Consider the following 21,999-nt stretch of genomic DNA (forward strand, 5'->3'; position numbering starts at 1 on the left):
CTGCTCAAGATACTGGAATTTCTGCGTAATTTCAGATGTATTATTGTTTCTCTATTCACTTCAATAGCTGCTCAGCTAACAGGCATGGCATACGATGATAGGAGCTCTACTCCAATTGCACTGGATGCCACTGGAGAGGACTTCAGGTGCTGAGACGGCACCAGACAGAAAACGTTGCTTTGGAAGACCAGATCAATTTTCTTAACCTACTACATTCACTGCTATTGATTCAGACACAATTTAAAGTTGTAAAAAAGTTATATGTTTTTTTATCACAAAATGGAAACTCATTCTCCAAATATCTGATTTGGATCAATGGCTTTCCAAGATGCTGATGTTTTACTCAACCTTTATTCATCTTGTCCTCTGAAAAAAATCGATCCGCTACCTACTATCCACAATGACAAAAGAATCATCCAGAGATCACCTCCTTTTAATTTAAATGGATAAACAGAAGAATATTTTTGGCACACTTCAGAAGTTTAACCAAAGTGAAGTCTCAATGCAATAGATAGATAATTTATTATGCAATAGCAAAAAATAACATTTGGCCAGTTCTAGAACAGAGAGGTGAAAAATACCTTTTTGACAAATTACTGAAATTCATACAATATTTTCAAAGACCTTCAAGGGCAAGAAGCAGATTACCACTCTAATGAGAGAAGTGAATGTCTCCTTTGGAACAGCAGAGGGAGATAACAGAGAACTGAGTTGTACAAAGACTTTCACACCCGAGTTTTCTCATCTTCAGAGTCTTAAAAGTGACATATAGTAAACTGAGCAGGTGAATGCAATGTAACTCTAGTTTCAGTATCACGATGTTCTGCAACAGAAATAATGATCAGACTAAACCCAAAACTTTTATTTTATTATGAAAAGAAAACTAAGAAAAAGTTGCAATGTGCATTCTTTCTGTATTGATAGACCTCTGAAAAGCCAAAATTCTTGATACCATCATCTGTTAATCACTTCCATTGCAGACAAAGTAACAGTAAAATGCAGCTGCAAATGACTTCCTTGTTGCTAAAAACATTAAAAGAGTCCCAGCTTCACAGACCCGTCTCTGCACAGCTTTATAATACTCGTCTCCAGTAGGTCAATTGTTTCTTTCTTTATCTGAAGAAAACAAAAATCAAAGCAAGCATCAAAAGTTATTCATAATGCTTTGGCTAAATACCATTATTTATTTACTCAGGCACCTTACTATAGGACTAGAAATTAAATAAGTAGTTCTCATACATGGTCATGAGCTCCAGAACGTTTCAATTTTGTAAAATATCTAGCATTTGCTCTGCAGTCCTAAAGTACAACTGCGGCTCGTAAAGTCCCATCTAACATGACCCCAGAAAAGCTGTAATCGGCAGGGAGTTGATGAAGTTGCCACAGCAAGAGATCCATCCTGGGCTGCAAAATCCCTACGTGACTTTCCAGAGTATCAACTGGTATGACGCAGTCCAGGGGAAGCGCTGCACTGCAACAGCCACAACGTTGTTTGTGTCTGAGACACCTGAATGGAAGCCAGCATGAAGGTCAGGTCTACATGTGCTGTATGCAGCGTACTTTGGTTTATAACACGGATATGCCTGTAGTTTATTGCTTATCAAAAGATAAAAGACAAATGTATTTGAGAGTAACTAATTGACGATGTATTTCAGCAGGAACACAAGATTCTCTATCATCATTGTTAGTCCAGAGTCTCCTTATAGCTCTCTCTTCCCACTTACATATGACCTATTTGCAAACTATCCCTCAGGATTATATCCTTCTGTGCCTCCCTTTTGTACAGGAATAAATCATGTGATAAAGCCTGGCCAATCTCTATTCCCCACTGTGCTACGTGAGGGTGAAAACAGTTGTTTTTCTATCACAAGTCCGTTTCTTAGAAACCTTTTTACTTTCATGATGCCTGAAACTTAAACTTCCTGTATTTTCAAACTTACTCAAGGCTCAGTGTTTGTATTATTTGCAGACAATACAATATTATTTTTTGTTGAAAAAGCTCAAATCTTACAAACAAGTAATTTGAGGAGTTGAGACAGTTCTGTATTGTCATCAACCTATACACACAAAGCTTTCAAAGCAGGAAGCTTGTCCTTTGGTCAGATCCTAAAGTACCAAATCAATTTTTATTTTAACCTTTACGCTTTAGTACAACTCCAGAATCTGATAAACTCGTTTACCCCTCCTCTGGCTTCTTTGTGAGCTTTCTTTTTATTTCCTTCTCTCCATTGTTTGGGATGAATGAAGTGGGAGACACAAAAACAGAGAAAAAAAAAATCCAACAGCATTAACTAATGAGATGCTGAGGCAACTGAGAGAGCAGTGAATCAGGGCACCATCCATTATGTGGATATGATGGGATACAGCACTACCATGTATGAAGATTCATGTGTTTCTAAATTAATATATTTATGAGAATATATCACTGTGTACATAATTCTTCACTGAACATCAGCTGAGTACAACAACAGTAAGTAGAATGGACATGTGTTTCCAGCTGTTCTTGCTTTCTGGTGTAATTGCAATGAAATTTAGCAATGCAGCACCTTAAATATGCAAACAAATTATTGATAACTGAGATTTTCATTTAAAATAGGTCAGTATGCATAATTTCTAATTTTAAGGGTACAATTTTGCCTCCACAACTAGTAAGGGATGAAAGAAATTAGTACCACAAACTGCCAACTCTCTAAATGACATTTTTGGTATGATAATTCCTCTCTTCATTGAGAAACCTTATGACTATTCATAGCAAGTATTTGACCATTTTTATACAACAGTAAGATCCTCTGCTCACTGAGACTGTATTCTATATTTCAAGCCTGAAAGTTGCCAAAACATTCCATTAGTTTCTACTGTGTTAAGATGCCTTATCTCCAAAACATTATTTGGATATCTTTTGTTTCTGACTTTTCTTATAAATAACTTTCATGAGTCTGTGTGATGTCTGCAGCAGGACAAATAGCTGCAACATGTTCCACTTACATAGCTCAAGATGTCAAAAACCATTCTGTATGTTGTGTTACCTAAGTCAAATGCAGGTTAGAAGACGTTTCTGTGATCACATGTTCACAATTCTGTAATTCTGTAATTAGATTACAATTCTGTAATCACACATAAATATCTATTCGTTATTCTAATACTGTATGTGAAGGTGGAACATTCTTACTTACTTGGTTTTAACTTGAACTAAGACTTAACATTTTGATGTTAAGACAGCCTTAAGATTTTACCTTAATAAAATACATCTGAGTCTCAATTTTTGGCCTGCATTCCTAGAGAAATACTGTGATGCTACCTACAGTGAGCTGAAAGGGATAGTTCAGGTTCACAATAGCCCCAAATTAAATAATAGCAGCACAATCTTCAGGTTTTTTGAGGTGGATCACCCGTAGTCTACTGTACGTATATTTACTTCAGTTGACTTAAAAAAAAAATCTACCCCACTGCAACCAGCAGCTTTTGTACTGCTATGTCTGTGAATTAGTGTTTTCTGTTCTTTAAAAACTTGCAGGTAAGTACAAGCACCATACAAAAAAGCCCTATGGATTTTCCACAAGAGGGAGCCTCCTTGCCTCAAAAAGCAAAGCAGGCTTTGTTGCTACTTCATTTCTGCAATGTATTTTTTTGGCGAGGCGCTTTATCCGAGATTATTAGGAACACGTACCTTTGTGTATGTGAGACTGTAAAATAGAGCACATACAAATATACAGAGAAATGCAGAGAACAATTAACGACTAATAATTTGTTTCACTTGTGAAACAGCTTAATGTCTATATGCAAAAAATGTCCTTCTTCCCTGGAGATCCTGCATATCGGCCTGCTCTAAATGTGTAAAAAAATGGAAACACTGCCGGAAATTGGAAGCTTTATAACAACAACTAATAGAGGAATCTGCCTTTTTCACTCTCTGCTGGTTAGATACCAGCTGATACTCCACAGCATATGGGAAACATGGCTTGTCACAGCAATAAATATGCAAGCTGGATTATAGAATTGAAAAGAATAGTAAATTATCTTAGGAGTCGAATAGTCTACAAATGATGGATGGCTCTACAGAGTTTGTACCCTACTTCTTGCCCCCCAAAAAAACCCCAAAAAATGAAAAAAACAAAAGCTTCTGCAAAGCTTTATTTTGTTTTTGAGGAAACTTACACAAAGTCTTCTTACTCAGAGAACTTCCTGGGAACAGGTAAAACAACCATCTAGCGTAAACAGGAGAAGAGAAATTCATACCATAAGCATGGAAGTCGCAGCTGTGACTTGCAACAAAAAAGGAAAAAAACTTCCTCAGAAGGTAATTTTGAGACCTGAGAGCACAGACCTAACAGTCAAATGTTGACTTCTTTGTGTTTCTAGACCATTGAAGTCTGCTTTACAGAAAGAAAACCTTACTGACCAAGATCTGAGCACTACAATCAAAAGTAATGAATATACAGAATATATACAGGTGCTTATACAATACCTCAGGGATATCCATCATTCTCCTTAGTTTCTGATCTCTCCAATTCCAATCCAGAATCATATATTTTGTGGAGTTCAAGCACAGGCCATCTAAAAAGGCAACATAAAAAAGATAATTTGACATGTGCTTATCAAAATGATTATTGGCTTTTACGTCTTTTGCTGCCTGTTTCCAAGGAAAACTAATCTTTGAACACTTAAGTACTATATTTTCTGCTTGGAAAACTAATGCACTGACACTGCAAACTCCCTTAACCACATAATCCCATGGCTTTTTGGAAGACAAACACAAAAGCAGAACAACTACTGTTGCCAGGTTTGTCAAGAGCTAACATCCTGCCAGAAAATAATTCCTCAAGCTTCCTCTTGATGAAACCGCAGGAGCTGAATTTCCACAGCTGATGAGGAGCTGGTAAGTGACAAGGACCCCAGTCTGAAAACTCTTGTTAATGGGAACTGACAGTGTTTAACAATTTACAGGACCGGGTGCTATGTGAATGTGAGTCAGGTCAGTGGTGCTGCTGAAGAATTCCTTTATCCTCCAAATAAATGGTGGTGAAAGAAGAAAAAGGTCCTTTCTGAACAGGCCCTCCAGCTGTTCTCCTATTTTTCTCTGGTCTTCTACATGATGCCTACAATTTTTCATATCAGTTTGTCTCCTCTCCTTTCTCTAGTGAGCTGGCACTGCAACACCAAGGTGTCAAAAAAGGACTAGACCTTAGGAGAAAACAATACATCTTGTGTCCCTGCCATAAGCTGCCCCCACCTAACATATTAATGTGCTGATGTGCTGAGCATTAATGATTTAATGTTGGTGGAGGGCAGAGGAAGCAACAAAATTACGCTACTCCTGTACCCTTTTGGAAGGAGTGGTAGAGTCCCAATCCACAGCCAGTCTCTGACCAAGAAACCATGGTCAGAGCAAGACAGTTTTTAGAAAGAGGAATAGAAAGGATCATCTTGTCATTTTGTTGTTTTCTTTTCTTTGTGTACATATTATCTACTGAGTAATGAAAAGCATTCAAAATTTGGGAAAAGGAGATATAGACTGAATAATTAATTTTGTTACGGGCAAATCAGAAATAAAAATCAAATCAGCAAAGAGATCTTTCATCCACCCTCACTAAAGTTTACACTGAACTCAGAGTGACACATGATACAACGACTCCTGCCATTATTTCCTTTAGATTTACTTGCAATGTTTGGTTTCCTAGAGCTTTAAATCTTACATCATGGTTTTGCAATCACTTTCAAGTCACCATAAATCAGTATTCCTGCCAAAAGAGGAAGTCCCCCGCTTCTGCCTGCTCATTACCTGATTCTGTGTGCACACCGGTTTTGTTTTAATTGGGATCACTTCTAATTGGGATCAGTTCACTGAGCTGCCAAACAGACTCGGGCTTTCACAAGAAGCAGGAAGGGGGAATAAGCAGGCACTGACAGGGCGGGTGGGTGGGGATGTACTACTCTGCCTTGCTCTGGTAATACTGATTTATGCCAACCTGAAGTGATCATAAAATCAACTACTAGAACCTTGACCTGATTTCACTGACACAGTAGAAGTGGAGAAACAAAACCGTACAGTATAGCACCCAAATCCACAGATTCATGTCAACCTAAGCACTTCAAAAACAACTGAAGTCTCGCTTCTCATGAGACCAAGTACAAGATACTTATGGAGAAAACACTTCCTTTGCTCCTACCTTGCTCCACTAGTGCTTTTACTCTCCCAGGAGTTCCAACCCCGATGTGGAACACGCCTTTCTCCAACATATTCATCTGTTCTTTTATCTAATTTGAAGAAAGACAAACCACAGTAACACCATGTTTGTTTTAAAGTTTATTCTCAAAGAGCTGGAAATAAATTCAAAATCTCATAGTATCTCTTGCTAGAATACCATTAAATAGCAAATGCTCTTCATCTTTCAACCTGTCAAACTGATGAATCTTGGAGAAAGTTTAAGAAATGTCACAGCCAGCTGGGCATCACGCTTTTCTAGAGGCTGAGTCATTTTCAACTTTGAAAATCTGCTACTGCACCAACTATTTTTGGAGGTGAGAACAGCAAGCTTCCTTCAGCATTTAAACAAATTCTCTGGAAATGTCTGGAAAACTGTCAAAGTTGAATTAGCTCTAAACTCCTTCAAGATGAAGACAGCAGAAAAGGGTGAAATAAAGCAAGTGACATTTGTGTGTTTGACAGCATTTGTATCAAAGGCCAAATGTCCACTCATTACCCAACATCCTGCTATTTTGTGCTCTCCAACAGGTATGGATATGGGGTATCCAGGTGTCCCCTTGGCAGAATGCAAATATGGGTGCTGCTACAGTTTGCTTTTATAAACCTCTGTGCGTGAGCCTTCTATTTAGAGAGGCAAAAGCCATTTGAATGAGCACCTCACAGGAATGTGGAACATCTTTAAAACAGAGCATACGCATAAGCATTTACAGTCTGCATAAGATTGCACCAGAGTTATTTGAGACGGTGTCTGGCTAGATTCTTCAAACTGCAAAAATGGGTTTCCAAAGGAAGCATTACCTAAAGAAAGGAACATTATACGAACACTATATGAAAGGCACTATTGCTAAATGCTTTAAAAAGAAAATGGTACGGCACTATTTAGCTGTTTAATTGTTCTATCAAAATTCCCTTGCAGCTCTCTTACCTTTATGTGCTTTGCAAACAATTTAAGAACTCTGCAGTCTCCTTTAAATGCTGTCATTGACCTAGCAATAAAAAAAAATGAAAAAGGAATTGCAAGCATTGGGGCTGAGATTAAGACCACACAGGAGGAAAGCAAAACCAACTGGCATTTCTCAATGTGCTTGAGGCACACAGTCCCCCACTGACCCTTGCTTGTCTTTGAACACTATGTACATTCTTGTTTGCTACTTGATCAACAGTGATCAACAACTGGACAAACACAATAGAAGATATCAGTAGGGGGCAATATTGTTCAGGCAGCTTTTCAGATAATGTTTAATAATTATGGCCTGTGCTTTCACAGCTAACTTAATTCAAAACTGACTAATCACCAATTTCTCACTCAAAAATATCTCGGTTCCTGAGATACAGGCCTGAATGAACGTGTGTGTGCATGCACAGAAGGAAAGATCTGTGTATGGACCAATCTACATTTTAGAGTCTTCCTGCAGCTTTGTTGCTGGGAAAACTTCGGCTTCCACAGTCTTTACTGCTGAGATTGCATAAATTCCAGTTAACCAAAACTATTTTGTCGGAAAACCTGACTTGTTTTTCTGACATCCCATTTTGGCACAGAGTTGACAACTGCATGTTCTGTATTAATCAAGCTGGAGACAACATATTCAGTATTTACCCAATGCCATTTAAGCCAGCTTTCTCTGCGTGTTTTTGCAGTGCACCAAATTTTCAATTTTCTCTTGTGCAATGCTAAAGGTTATATACAATTATATACATAAACCATTTAAGCCTTAGATGGTAACATCGGCATGCAGGGGCTAAGCTTGACTGGCACATCTGCCGTATCTGTGTGTCTCTGTGGCATGGAGTCAAACTTCCCAGCTGTCCATCCCATGTTGTACTGACAGTCAGAGGAAGTGCGGTCAACATGCAAAAGACAACCATGACACTTGTGAGGCAAACATTAGTTCAAAGTCATCAAGCCTTCTGGAATGAGAAAGGGGGAGGATAGAGAAGGGAAAAAAAGAGGGCAGGGAACACTGAAAATTGTCATCTCTGCACCGTAGTTTTGCCAGCCTGAGCCAGCTGAGAACAAGGACACAGACCTGGGGGCACTCAGGCCAGATACATGCGTTGGCACTTGTGGCCTTGAAAAGCCACGTCCTCATTGCCTTTGGTGCAAAGTCACAACTTATAGCTGTGGAGCATGATGCTTTATGGGTTTACCCTGTTCCCAAGTATAATGTGTTGTGTGTTTCCCCCAAATTGATTACACTTTACTTTTGGTTTTTAACATAATAGCACTTCCATGCAACTAAAGTACTAAGTGTTACTTCATTCTAAAACCAAACACCACACTCCCACAGTTTAAAGAAGCAAGGGATATTGCATCAGTTTGAGTCAGTGAATTTGTTGGCTAGCAGAGGACAGTGTCCCAGTTTTGCCTTTATGTCTGTGGTTCCAAGACAAAACCTCTGACTGACTGCCAACCTCAACATAACATTTGCTATCGACATACTTGATGAGTTCCAAGGAACGAAGGGCAGAACTGCAGATAACCAGCATCACCACCGACTTCTTCTCCTTGTGGTTTTTACGGAGTTTTGCCCACTTAGGACAGACTGCAATGAAAAAGCCCATGTACACACACAGAGAAAGTACTACACACCACAATTTTAAATTACAAGTAGAGTACGTGATGAGTGGTAGCCAGCAGCAAGAACACACATGCTGACTCCTATGAGGTCTGGATCTCTGGCAACACTTTTACATTTAGTCATGGCTGAGAAATTGGAAAGAAAATGCCCAAAATAAATAAAATACAGAAATATCACATAACTGAACAAATTAGATAAGCATTAAAAATCACAATTTTGTAAGATGACAAGCCCATTGTCTTCACTTGCCACACATGGCAACCTGTATCAGAGAATACCAATCGAAAATAAATGTTTACCAGACCAGAAGTTCTATACAAATATAAAAGAGAATAAAAATTCTCTTAGTTCATGTCAGCAGACAGCTGCAGGATTTTTACTGTAAGATAATACATACACCTACTGATGAAACCACAATAAATTACTGACATACAATCCCTAGCAACTAAAAGAAACTCTAGAACATTTTGATACCAAAAAAGTGATAGAGAAAAAAGAGCCAGAAAAACAAGACCTGTCATGATAAAAAAGAAAAAACCTTCAGAGTTACTAGTACTTCCTAATTAAAAATATTTAGAGGTACAGATAAAAACTGCAATAGTATTGCATTAACAATGTTTTTCATACAACTTTCATTTCATCCAGACCAACATTTTAACTCACTTTCCTTCAGGTATGAAGAAAAACTGTGGGTGAGATCATTGGCTGGCAAAAAACAGGAATCTGAAAAAAAAAAGGAAAAATAATTTTGTTGATGCATTTTTAACAGCAAAAGGAGACCATGAATTTGCAGCATAACCACTAGTTACACTGATGAAATTGTAACTGTGTTAAAATCCATTATCATAAATTACCATTTGTGAGACAAAGATGAATGTACACCTCATATTCAAGAAGCTTTACATTGGATAAATCAATGAAGGTAACATCTCTCAACTCAATTGCAATTTCTCTCTTTTCTCTCACATTGAAACCCTGGATACAGGGCTGCCCAGGTGTGACTGCATACTTTTAAGAAAGTTTTCATATGTCTTTGCCACAATCAAAGGTCTTAGACAAAAGCCTCACAGTCAACCTGCTAGACTGTTCATCCAGTCTACCTATGACAGATAGATTTGCAGATCACCCAAACAATTCATACTGTGTAAATGCAAGAACATACTAATAATCTACCTGTCAATAAGCTTGTTCCTCTTTCTGGCCTTTCATATTGTGGTAATCTACCTAACTATATCAAACCTAATAGTAACACACTGCATTTTAATGCCTTCCTCTTCCTTGATTTCCCACTGACTGGCTGTCTTTCACCTGCTCCCTATTCTAATCAGGAAGTTTTAAAAACAGTCTGTGGCAGACATGCCATTTAAGCTTCATATAGAGGCAATGGAGAAAGACGAGGTCCTAAGGGGTTCTTTAGAAGGCCTTTCCTTTCTGTGGTGTTTGTATAAAAAGTTTAAGTTCTTGAGACGGTGATTAAAATTAGATGGTCTGAAAACTTTCCACCGTTGTTAAGGGTCCTTTGCCTGATGGAACAATATGCTCCTGCAGAGCATTAACAACTCTGCCCTCAGGGACCCACATATTTGTCGTCATTCTGCATGAAGTACAGAACCTCAGGGTGCCTTGTCTATGGGATGAGATGATTGCTGATATATTTTAATTAAATTAAGAGGGTTTCCTTACAGATGTTATTCATGTTCACAAGGATGGTGCATTGTGCTAATGCTGGCAGCGTCAATGCACGATTTCCACCGGAACAAACAGTGTGACAAACTTGTTTTGTAGCTGATACCTGGCTGAATTCTGCCTGTGTAGTTTCTTGAGCACAGACACTCTTCATCACTATATCTTGTATTTAATGGGTGCTATCTTGCTAAAAACTTTTACTGTTCACTGACCTGTTTTATTAAATCCAGAGACTGACATTTACTGGGAGTTGAGCTCCAAAGGGAATGACTGTGTACAACTGAAGGATTGGTAGCTGATGTCCTCTTAAAATCATGTTTAAAAGATGCTCTTGACCCCAGTGGGGAAGGGCAGAGGCTGCCCTTTCATAAGCATTTGTTGGTAACAGGAGAGCTCTGTACACCCACCACAGTCCTTTCCTCCCAGTGGCAAAATATCTTTGCTGTTGTTTTGCTCTTCTGAATACATTAAGCGTCATTAATGACGGAATGATTCAAAATATGTTTTCTAAAGGACACAAGCTTCAGTCACTGACTTTTCAGGAACACTCCAGCAACACTGGAGAATTAGCAATTATTTTAAATGAAATTTTCAGAAAGGGGGGAAAAAAACCACATAGCTGCAGACCGCAGCAAGAGACCATGCTGACTGTGAACCTGACCTTTTGCACCAAGTCAGTTCACAAGAACACACAACTCCGAGCAGTTGCTTGTTATTTGCTCAGTGCTTTGACGTGAATGACTTGACAGCCGTAGAAGTTTGTAAAGTCCCTGGCACTCTAAGCCTCCAAATCCCAGCATAAAAAGAAAAGAAAAATATCTTCATCCAAGCCAAGAGCCAATATGGAAATGGGTCACTTCACTAGTCCAAAAGGCTCTTTTAATAAGAAAGAAGCCAAAGCAATTTACTGTTTGCTAAAAACCCTACAGGTCTAAAAATAATTAACACAAGCTTTTCCAAGCAATCTACATGGGACTTCTCCAGGTTTTCTTGATTCAAAGAAAGCAAGCTGAACCTGCCCCATAGAAATAGGAAGGGTCAACCTAGAATCACGGATGTTAAGGAGGAACATATTTATCTAGAAAGACAGGCTTAAACTTTAAAAGAGGAAAAAACACTTCTGGGCTAGAAGGCTCCTATATTGGACACAGGTCACTAAGAGTTCAAGAAATATCACAGGTGTATACAGGTGAGTTACCAGAACATTTGAAGAGCACTACCAACAAATAATGGAGAGTGCCTATAAAATGACAGTCCCTCTTCATTTGCAGAATAAGAGGCAGAGAAGTTCAACATTGCCTTCATCTCTAATGCAACCTCAAGCTGACAGAAGCTAACTCTGCTCTGCCTTGTTCATCACTGGCTTTTAACTGGGGACAGAATATAGGAAACCAAGAGGGTCCTCATCATGGTTAAAACTTGGTCACTTCCAAATTGGACCAAAACTACCATCTTTCCTCATGTCACTCCCTGAAAAATCTTTGTGTTTGACATCTCATAACCATGTCAGAATGATGTCTCATTGTTTCTTTGTCTACTCCCGTCATCCCTCCTATCATGCATCTGGATCAACTCAGATAATCCCAGAAACAAAATACATTTTCACTTTCAGCATCTTGGAAGCTATTATTAGGAATCATATGATTTGTACAAGAGAAGTGAGCTCCTGAAATTAATACTTTACAATAAAAGGACACATTTAAACAATGTGTTTTTCTCATTCCTGTAATTCTAAGAAAACTCACATTTATTCCAGAGAAACTAACGTATCTACTTAAACAGCAAATTAATATACAGTATAAGAAAATATTTCCATAAAAACGTATACCACAAGACCTCTCCCCAAATCCTCTTTCTTCTGCAGAAAAAGAACTCTTCAGCATCGTGAAGAAAACATTATTTATCTAGTAAATATAGAATAAGTTACCTGACAGCTTTAATTCCTCTATTTCAATCACTGAACGGTTTTCACCAAAATGCTGACTAAGAAGATTTTGCAGATCTGCAGGGACACCAGGTTTTGGAGCAGATTTTTCCAGAATATCAGAAATTTTCTTCTAAAAAGACAAGTAAAATAGGTAAGTGTGGAATTTATAATTCCAATTCTTTGGCTAGTTGACAACACTGTAAACAAATGTTCCTCCATAACTTCATACAGTTATCTTGGCTTAATTACAGCTTAATTAGAAAAACACCTTACAATGTGACAAGATTCCCATCATCTTTAGTGGGAATGCAGACTTCAGATGCAAGTTCAGATATCTTGATGAGATGGTCTGTGAGACCGAAGACAAAAAAATCTTGAAATCACCTGAAATGCTGCTGTAACAAAACCAAAACTGGTTCTGTGAGTTTTGCTGTTGTTACACTTGAGTATCTGCTTGAAAATTCAAGGTTTTCTCATCATTTGTTTTAATTTATTATTCTTAAAGCATAAGAAGAGCAATCAGGTGGTTATATAATTTCTGGTTATATTTTGATTAAAAATGGGTAACTATCTATTTTGGAAGGAAAGATGGTTAGCTATATTCACAGAATACCATGCAAGTGTGATGAAAATGAGTTAAAAGCTCACAAATAAAAAGCACTCACAAATCTGCAAGTCAAGCAGAAAGAGTTAAGCAGCTGTTTTGTTCTTCCAAAATATATACTTTTTTAAACAAAACTAATCATTTTTAGAGCCTGGACATGAGTTCAAAACGATTGCATTTTACACCTTAGGAATGTTAGCAAATTAGAGGTCTGAATCTTCACTGAAGATGTTGCTGTATTTTTCCCCGTAAATGATGACAGGGAAGTCCTGGGTTCCCATTACCTGAATGATCTGCCGGCATTTAAGAAAACAGCAGATTTTCAAGGATAGAGGCAGCCTGGAGAGAGCAGTAAGAATGTGAAGCCTCTCTTGTTCTCACTGAAAAGCGATTAATTTGTGAAAGGCCAGTTTACGGTTTCTTAGCTGTGTAAGCTAAACTGACCTTGCCATCAGCAGAAGTGGAAAGGGGCAGGAGAGCATGGTTAGGATGGAGCAATGGGGTACATATCTGTGAGCCAAAGTGAGATGAGGTGGGCCTGGAAACATTTTTGGCTGCTTTAAGGGATGGTGTGTACCTTCAGTGTGAGTTCGGAAGGCTAAGGTCTGGGTCAGCAAAGATCAGTGGAAATTTTGGAGAGCTATAGCAGGAGTCTTAACGTAGGGAGGGGACAGATCTTTTTCCATCGCTTTCTCTCACTCCACCCCAGCATCTGCTCCCTTCTTCTCTTTCATTCCCCACTGTTCCATCTCTCTCTTACCAATGCACCCCCGATACTCCCAGAACAGCAGTATAAGGGGCAGAAGGCTGAACAGGGAAGAGCCCATCCGGGGCTGCTGAAGCCACTGTGCCCCACAGCAAAGCTGCCTCTCCCAGCCACCTGCCACTTTGGCCACTGCTTGTTAAACACCAGCTGTGTGTTTGCAAGAGCCCAGCTGAATCTTTGACAGTGCAATATGAGGAGATAAACTTCTTACACCTTCCTCCCCGTCTACCTTGGGCCTGGCTCGAAGTCCTCTGCAGTCCCCAGAAGACCTTCCAGTGGATGCCTAGCAGGTTTTTGCAGTGCCTGAACTTGCGGCATTCCTTCCAAGTTCCACCCTCATTTGGCACCACTGTATTTTTCTGCCACACAACTGTCTTCCCATAGAATGACCAGAGGCCATCTGCAGCATGCACAGCTTCCGCCTGAGGCCCACAGCCAAACTTCTTTGTTGTTGCTCCTATCAACTACAAATGCTCTTCTCCAGCCCCAGCCCCACAGCCCATCTCTTAAGTGACCCATATTTGGGAACCCCTCTTCTGGCACCCAGCAAGATAGAACTATCACAGATTTACTTGGTAACTCAGCATAAGACACCATTCCACAGGATCATTACATCATTCGTTGGGCCGCTTGGGTTCCTCCAGGAAAATTATGGCACTCTGGAGGGGAGAAGCCTGATACTAATGAGAAATTCCGTGAGAGCAAGAGCAAGGACACCTGAGCAAACTCTCTTCCTTCAAGGAGGGCTGTGGGGAAATGTTCCTCATGCAGGAAGTTTTATTATTTTTCTTCCAATTCATTCCAGATGCTTCAAAGCAAAGGGTTTTTACCTCCCCTTCCTTATTTTTGGAGAGAGCACTTTGTTTGGAACCCATAGATCAACCTGATAAATATTTCCTGATGGACTTCTTGACAGGCTGTGTATGTCAACTTAGTGGCCTAGCCCCACTGAAACCAAAGGTGTAACTAAGGGCCTATTGTTTCCCTGAGAACCGGCATCTTTTTGTTAGCTCTGGTTCACCAATCTCTGTCGTGGGATGCTTTCATCCTGGCAGCAGTGGAACAAGTACCATGATCACTTCTGCCAGAGCTGCATTTAAAGCTAAATCCCACTCTTCCCTCTTCCCATTCCCTGGATGATTAAGAGGCCTGACATAATATAAAAAGGCCACCTCACAGCCTTGCAAGGGAGCCAACTATTTACAGTCTGTCCTGAAAGACAATTAACTTGCCTGGTGTCATATAATTTCCATCTAGACTGCGAGGTGTGTTTTTTGTTGAGGGTGAGGATGGAGCATGGCCAGAGGGACAATACAGAGTATTTATTTATATACTTATGCTCTGCAGAGAAGAGTGAACAGGATCGTTCTTGGCTCAGAAGATGTAACAGCAGCTGGAGCCCGACCACACTGCTGAAATGGGGCAGATTCTGCAGCAACTGAAATTCCACCTTTCTTTGATGCAGTTACATTTTTCCCTTGCAAGTGGATATAGACATATACAACCACTGGGCAGAATATAGACACAATACTACAGTTCAGGCTGGGAATGGGTATTTTGAGTGAAGTCACAAAACGAGGAATTTCTATTCTTGTCCAAAAGAGGCTGCAACATTACGACCACATTACTTCTCATTGTCACAGGGTTGTCCCAATTCTGAGTCTTGCAATAGCACATACACACACTGCCCAGTCCCCAAACTCACTCTGGGAAATTCATACCTTCTTTCTCCTCTTTGTCTTTACTGCAGTCTCTTGTTTTTCTTCAGGCTGACTTAGAAAACACTCTGTGGGCTGCAAAGCACAGAGGAAAAAAAAAGAAAGAAAACAAGATTCAGCATCAGATATCTGATCACCAGGGATGGGGTAAAAGTCAATAAAGAAAAGCATGAAGAGATACAGACATTATAATGCTGGGTTAGGGAAAACAAACAAAGCCCAGCTTCCTCAGGTGTAGATGGGACAAAGTTCTTGCAGTTACGTATATCCAGAGTACTTTTGGAATTGAGATCTATGTTGTTGTAAGCAAGAGAGTCAAAAAAAAGAATAGAAAGTTGAAACATACAGGCTGTAGTCACGCTTCCATGAAATGGTGAAAAACAGGTTTTAATTAATGAAAAATACCGAGAGGAAAATATGAACAAAACCTTGCAAAAACTTTGTATTTTTCATCTCTACTATTGTGCGTGGTTGTTTTTCTAAACTTTGCCAATGGTGCTCTAAAATAACTGGGTCTAAGGTGAGCATCCATGCAGTGAAAGATACCATGGAACTGGGCAAGGATAATTCGAAACAATCATGCTCTGGATTTCCTTTGACATTTGTAATGCAAAAATTCAGGAAAATATGTTTTGAATTTGTTCTGCCCCATTCTTGCTTTGTCACCTCATAGCAGGCAGGGTCAAATACACACAAGAAAAATACATGATGCATTTCAGAATAATCTTCATCCAACATGTGTTGCTATTAATAACCCTCTTTTGTGCCTGAGAGAGCAGGCTGAATTTGTCCATTTGTAACAGAGTCCTCGTTCGCATAAGTTAGGGTTAGGATTTATCCTTAGCCACTTAAAATTACCCCAAATAGAGGAAGAAGGGCACAAGTTTTCCTTGTTTTGAATATAGCAAATCTCTTTTCTTTTGCCGCCTTAGGGACTTCCACTTCATGGAAATACAAATTCATCTACATAGATGGGCTTTAGAGCTTAATAAGTGACTTGATGAAGCGCAATGTGAAAATAGGCTGAACTGCAGGAGAAAGCTCCTTGATAGCAGGATGCATTTGGCTGGAAAAATCTGTTCCTGTGAGAAACCACAGAGAAGTCTCATCACATGGAGCATTAAAAGCTCAGGAGCAGCAAATCCAGTGTTGGTCCCTGGGGAAGCCTGGAAGAAAACTATCAGCAAGAAAGGGAGCCCAGCCGAAAGTCAGAGAAGCTGCTCCTTCGTGCCCTTGCAAGGGTAGCTTCAACAGGGCAAAGAGGGCCAAAGGAAAGCTAAGAGAAGTTCAGAATATCTGAGCCTTTCTCATCACCCCTTAAGAGGAGGATACTTCATGACAACTGGTACTATATGAATCTCCCCAACACATTTGTGCCTTTCCAAGTCCCCTCTCATATCCTTATGAGAATCATTCTGTGGTGTTTAACTGTTTATATTATGCCTACATTTCCTTTTTTCTCCATTCCCCTAGCTGATTAAGCTATAAAAACCAGGACAACCCCATGTTCAACCCAAATGACCTATTGCTTGCTCGTGCTTTCTGTGCTGTGGTGCAACCGCAGCCATTGCGCTTGCAAAGGCAGTAGTGGTGTATAGAGATGGCCCTAAATCTGGTTGAGGTTTGAAATGATACTTGGGAACTACCAGAGATGATTTGGCTGGGGAATGGCTACAGGCAGCAAATCACTCCACAACTAGGGCTGGAGTACAACGCAGCCTGGATCAATACCCTCCCATGAGAAGTTGCAATAGGGACTGTATCTTGCGTCAACAAAAGGTATCTGTATAAACAGATATTATCTTCACTGGACATCAAGGGAATAACTGCAAGTAGAAGCTCACCACAGCTAACAAAGTTGTTCCAGAGTTAACACAAGCTTTATTTATCTATTCATTTATTTATTTTTGGTTTGTTTCTTTTTAAAAAAAAATTGTCCTGACTCTGATTCAAGTGCTTTTAAAACACCACCATACATTTCTTCATTCCTATCCCTACCATTAGCATTCCCAGACATTGAGACTGAAACAGAGCTGCTCTCCGCCTTCAGTTTCTGCTCTAACCTTACGCATCCCAGCTGTCCACAGATACTCGAAGACCACTTGCCAGGTGTTTTAATCATAAATTCCATGTTCAATATTATATTTTATGCAGAGAACAAGCCTCTGGGTTGATTTAGTCAAGGGACACTACTACCAAGCAATCAAAAAGCCAGATAGGGGCCAACCTGAATTTCTTTCATCCAGTAGAATATGATGGCTGCCTGCCCTAGAAAGCGTTAACAGCCTTTCCGCATACTGAAAATGCCACTCATTCACTTTGAGTCCATTTCTCCCTCCATATACATTGTGAACTGCTTTACATAAATCTGCAAAACACTCCCAACTGGTGTCCACATGAGAAAAGAATAAAACCATGCCACAGAGCTGAAAAGGTTTCTCTAAGAGAAATACAATTTTCTCACAGATAACCCTTAATTCAGATGCTTAAAACTATCACCAAATGCCATGACATGTTTTTGAAGGCAGTATGTAACCCTTTATTTCAAGAGTAACAGAAGCACACAGGAAGCCCGTAGTCAAAGCCTTGCACGTTAAGACTTAAAATTATCTCCTTTACAACAGCATACATGTATTTAGTCAAATATTAGCCCAGCAATAAGAAGTCCACTTTATTGAGACATTAAAAATAATGCCATAAGAAAAAGAGAAACTTCATGGTTGTGAATGGCTGTAAACTTGCATGTCTTTCATGATCTGCAGTCTAAAACATTTAGGCAACTGATCTAGACTGAACTTCTGACCCTTATCCAAACATCAGTTGCCTACCTACTCATGCAATAGCTCTTTGCATGCCACCCTTAAGAAAAGGTCATTTGCATGTTTTTCTTACACAAGACACAGAGCAGACGTCCTACTGGTTTTTGACATGGCTCCCTTGTGCTCTGTGTTTATAAGCTATTTTTACATGGAAGTTCTTAAAATGCAGAAAACAGGAAATTTGTGCTGAGACCACTGATTTATGAACTAAAATGTCATAAATTCCTTTTTTGTTAATCATAGACAGAACATAAAATATTTCCTGTATTATATTTCTAACAATTTTTTTTTTCTTTACATGTTGCCAAGTTACTGGAAATTCAAATGTACAGTGAAAACACTCTTGTGAGTGTGTGTGAAAGTTTACATTCTAGGTCAGCCACATACTCCGACTTTTGGAGTTTGTGACAAAGTAAACACATCAATGCGCCATTTAGATCTGAGGCAAATGATTCATTTCATTGTAAGCCTAAGGACAGTCTGCAGACTGGAAACATAAATGTTCATAATTCTATCTGGTTGTCTCCTGACAACCAGTGCCAAGTCCACTGCAGAATAGCTTCCAGCCTGTGAATAAGGCAGGGATGAGTAAAATGGGTTATGTTATATGCACAAAATCATTAGCTTTCTGTAAGTACATCTGATTTTGCAAGTATTTTGCTCTAAAAGACATGCAATAACACATCCATGACTTAGAGCTCCCATAAAGCATTGCGTCCTGGAGTTTTGTGATTAAAAATCAAATTACCTTGCTCCAAAACACAGACTGTTTTTTATATGAGAGGAAGAGCTGTGGCAGGTGTTCTGCTACAGCTGAGCGGCCCCAGTCCACCTCAGCAGGATAACCTGTATTGGTTCTCTTTTCTAAAGTTCTCATAGAAAGAGCAAAGCAACTCCTCCAAACAAAACATCTTAACTTAGTTCCAAATGTTTAAGTGAAGATAGTGGTGATAAAAAGTGGCTCCATAGGCATCCTCATTGAGGTGAAGTCCTCAGCATCTCCCGCAGAGCATGTGCAAAAGCAATACAGCTTCCTCCTGTAGTGATCAGTTCTGTCTTTCCTAATCAAAATGTGGAACCAGATACCTGGCTTACTTCATGTTTGCTCTCCTTGAAAGACATTAAAGAGCATTGTAATTGCTACTGTGCTCTTTACACTTCTCTGTTACACAAGTAAAAAACGAAACAAACCCAAAGCAACCAAAAAAACCCATCCCTGGAAATGGTTTTCACTTGGGCAACTGCCTAGGCATCACACAGTGAATTTACTCTTGACCTACAGGTCAAAATCAATATCCATAATTTCAAGGAGAGGCAGCCTCCAGTGTCATTTCAGCTCTTGGAGAGTCATTCCGTCCATTTTACTGTAAAATATCATGAAGGCACCTTCAACCAAGAGACTACGTAAAATCAGCTGAGCTCTAGGTGACTCTTTTCTGCAGAGGTTGGGGCACTTCTGTGTGTCAAAGATCTTGCTGCCTTTTCCTTGGCAAACTCCGGGTAATGCGGAACAACGCAGTTGTTTCAGGAGTGCCAGTCTATGAAAACATCAGTCCACACAGACCTAAATTCTTCTCTAGCGGGACCTGCACAGGGGACATGCTTGCACAGAGATGCAGTACAAGATTTAAATTTAGCTTTCAAGACCTTGTGTGTGCAGGGAAAGGGAAAAGATGAGAGGGGAGGACACTTGGTAGCACCACTTAAGCTTTTATCACTAAACAGTCACTTTGCAGAAGACAAGTTTGGCAATCTCAACTCACTCAAAACAACAGTGAAGTTATTATTTAAATGTACTGGAATGCGATCACTTCCAAATAAGGCAAAATCATTTAACAAAATAATCTTACTACATGAACAGATCAAACAAAAAGTGAAGTTCACCATCCCTTTACTGAAAGAAGGGGAACTACCATTCCTCTACGCATGATCATCTCCATGCTTTACACAATTGCTGAATTTACAAACCTGTTTTCTTTTCTTTTTCACAGCAGGTTTGGAATCCAAATCTTGTTGTGCTGCTGTCCTGTTACCACTTGCTTTCTCAATAGCTTCATCATCCGAAGGATCTGATGAGAAAAAAGAAGGTGTTTTGTTAGTTTTTCATATCTGTCTTCTATCTTTGCATTCAAGAATAGGGGTAAGATCTTCAACTGAAAGCTTATCACAATAATACAACCTCAAGTTTGGCAATAAGTACAGCTGTAAAAGAAATTTTTATTATTTTAGAGCACTGGTATTTGAAATTCATTCTAGGCAAAGTCCTAGTTTTCCCCTCCTCTTCACTATATTACATCTAGCAGGCAATATATTTCCTTATCTCTTTGGAATGCCGCACAGTGGGTGCCAGCTGCAGCCTCACAGGCAGAGATGTCTAATCTTTTCATAAACCCCTCTTGAATTAAGCTAAGCACCGAACAATGAATAAAGACATTTTTGATAAACTACATCTCAGGTTGCCTGACATGTCTCTGCATTATTATTTCAGAACATGTAAAACATAATCTTGGATCCATAGCACTGCATTCACCAACTACAGACCTATCTCAACAAATCATTAGACCACAAAACAAGCACCAGTACTGCTACTGAAGACTAAAAAGGCACCGTGCACCACAAGATCACAGTAAAAACACAATCTTTCTTGCTAAGTTTGCTGATATTTCTTTTGGAATAAGTAATTTCTTCCTACTAAGACAAGTCTTGCAGATGAAGGAATAAAACTAACAACAACAACAAAAAATCAAACCAAACACACACAAAAATGCACACAAAAACCACCCCAGACTCCATCTAAAACTCCAGAATGACATACTGACATCAATTACCTACAAGAGGAAAAGTTACAGGATTGGTATAATGTCCTATTACATAAAAATATACGCACACATCTTCTGTAAGTACATTTTTACTTGTGTGTCTCTTACTCATAATAATTAGGCAGAGGCACCATTCCCAAAGTTTAAGCAGAACGTGCACAAGACTAAAAAAGGCTTCCGTTTTGAAAGAAAGCTATTTAAGATGCTTCCATTCATTCTTTTCTTAATCTCTTTTAACCTACAAAGAGACATCGGGGAAAAAAATTATCCACAGCAACAATCCCCTCTAATTGTGTTATATTAGTGCTTAAGATGTTGTATTCTAACACAGAAGTTTGTGCTGGGGCCCGAATTACTTCCCTGATCATTGCCAGAAGCATTATTGTCCACCAGACTGAATAATTAGAGCTGAATAATGCATTTTCTATATCTGGAATACTCTGGAATATTTTCCCCCAACAGGTACTTAGTCATTGTTGAAATCTCCTGAAGCTGTAAATAGACAGCTTAAGATTAATTAATTTATTTAGAATAAAAAGTAACAACATGATTCCTTAAGCCTCACTCAAAGTATGGAAGATAAAACTGCTGGTTATAACACACTACCTATGCAATCACCAGCTGTCAATAGAGTGAATTGATGGTCAGAGGACACGAGAGAGAGACAAAACCAACTATGGCTGGCATGTACTAATTCCATATTGAAATGGGTACATAGTGAAAATAGGTAAGTGAAAGCATATGTGTAAGATATGTGAAAGGATTTAAGTGAAAGGTAACTAAAGGATATGAAAGGGAAAAAGGAATCTTTAGTCATCCACAGATGCAACACTTTCTATTACATATAAAGCAGTGGCTTTGAAAATCCTAATGCAA

General features: G+C 39.2%; 1 protein-coding gene across 3 annotated transcripts in view; it reads right to left on the reverse strand.

Moving 5' to 3' along the window:
• Positions 1 to 503: 503 nt before the first annotated feature.
• CMSS1 (cms1 ribosomal small subunit homolog) overlaps positions 504 to 21,999 on the reverse strand; it is a 247,671-nt gene continuing 226,175 nt past the window's right edge. For all 3 annotated transcript variants that reach the window (XM_082060026.1, XM_082060027.1, XM_082060025.1), the window contains exons 2-10: positions 20,273 to 20,373; positions 15,489 to 15,560; positions 12,398 to 12,527; positions 9,448 to 9,507; positions 8,646 to 8,748; positions 7,131 to 7,191; positions 6,168 to 6,255; positions 4,466 to 4,554; positions 504 to 1,116 (exon numbers count right to left, since the gene is read on the reverse strand). In XM_082060026.1, the coding sequence (XP_081916152.1) occupies positions 1,033 to 1,116; positions 4,466 to 4,554; positions 6,168 to 6,255; positions 7,131 to 7,191; positions 8,646 to 8,748; positions 9,448 to 9,507; positions 12,398 to 12,527; positions 15,489 to 15,560; positions 20,273 to 20,373 (788 nt within the window). In that variant the 3' untranslated portion in view covers positions 504 to 1,032. The remainder of the gene's footprint in view (positions 1,117 to 4,465; positions 4,555 to 6,167; positions 6,256 to 7,130; positions 7,192 to 8,645; positions 8,749 to 9,447; positions 9,508 to 12,397; positions 12,528 to 15,488; positions 15,561 to 20,272; positions 20,374 to 21,999) is intronic.

This window comes from Streptopelia decaocto (assembly GCF_964273445.1).
Source record: "Streptopelia decaocto genome assembly, chromosome: 1".
NCBI classification, from domain to species: Eukaryota; Metazoa; Chordata; class Aves; order Columbiformes; family Columbidae; genus Streptopelia; species Streptopelia decaocto.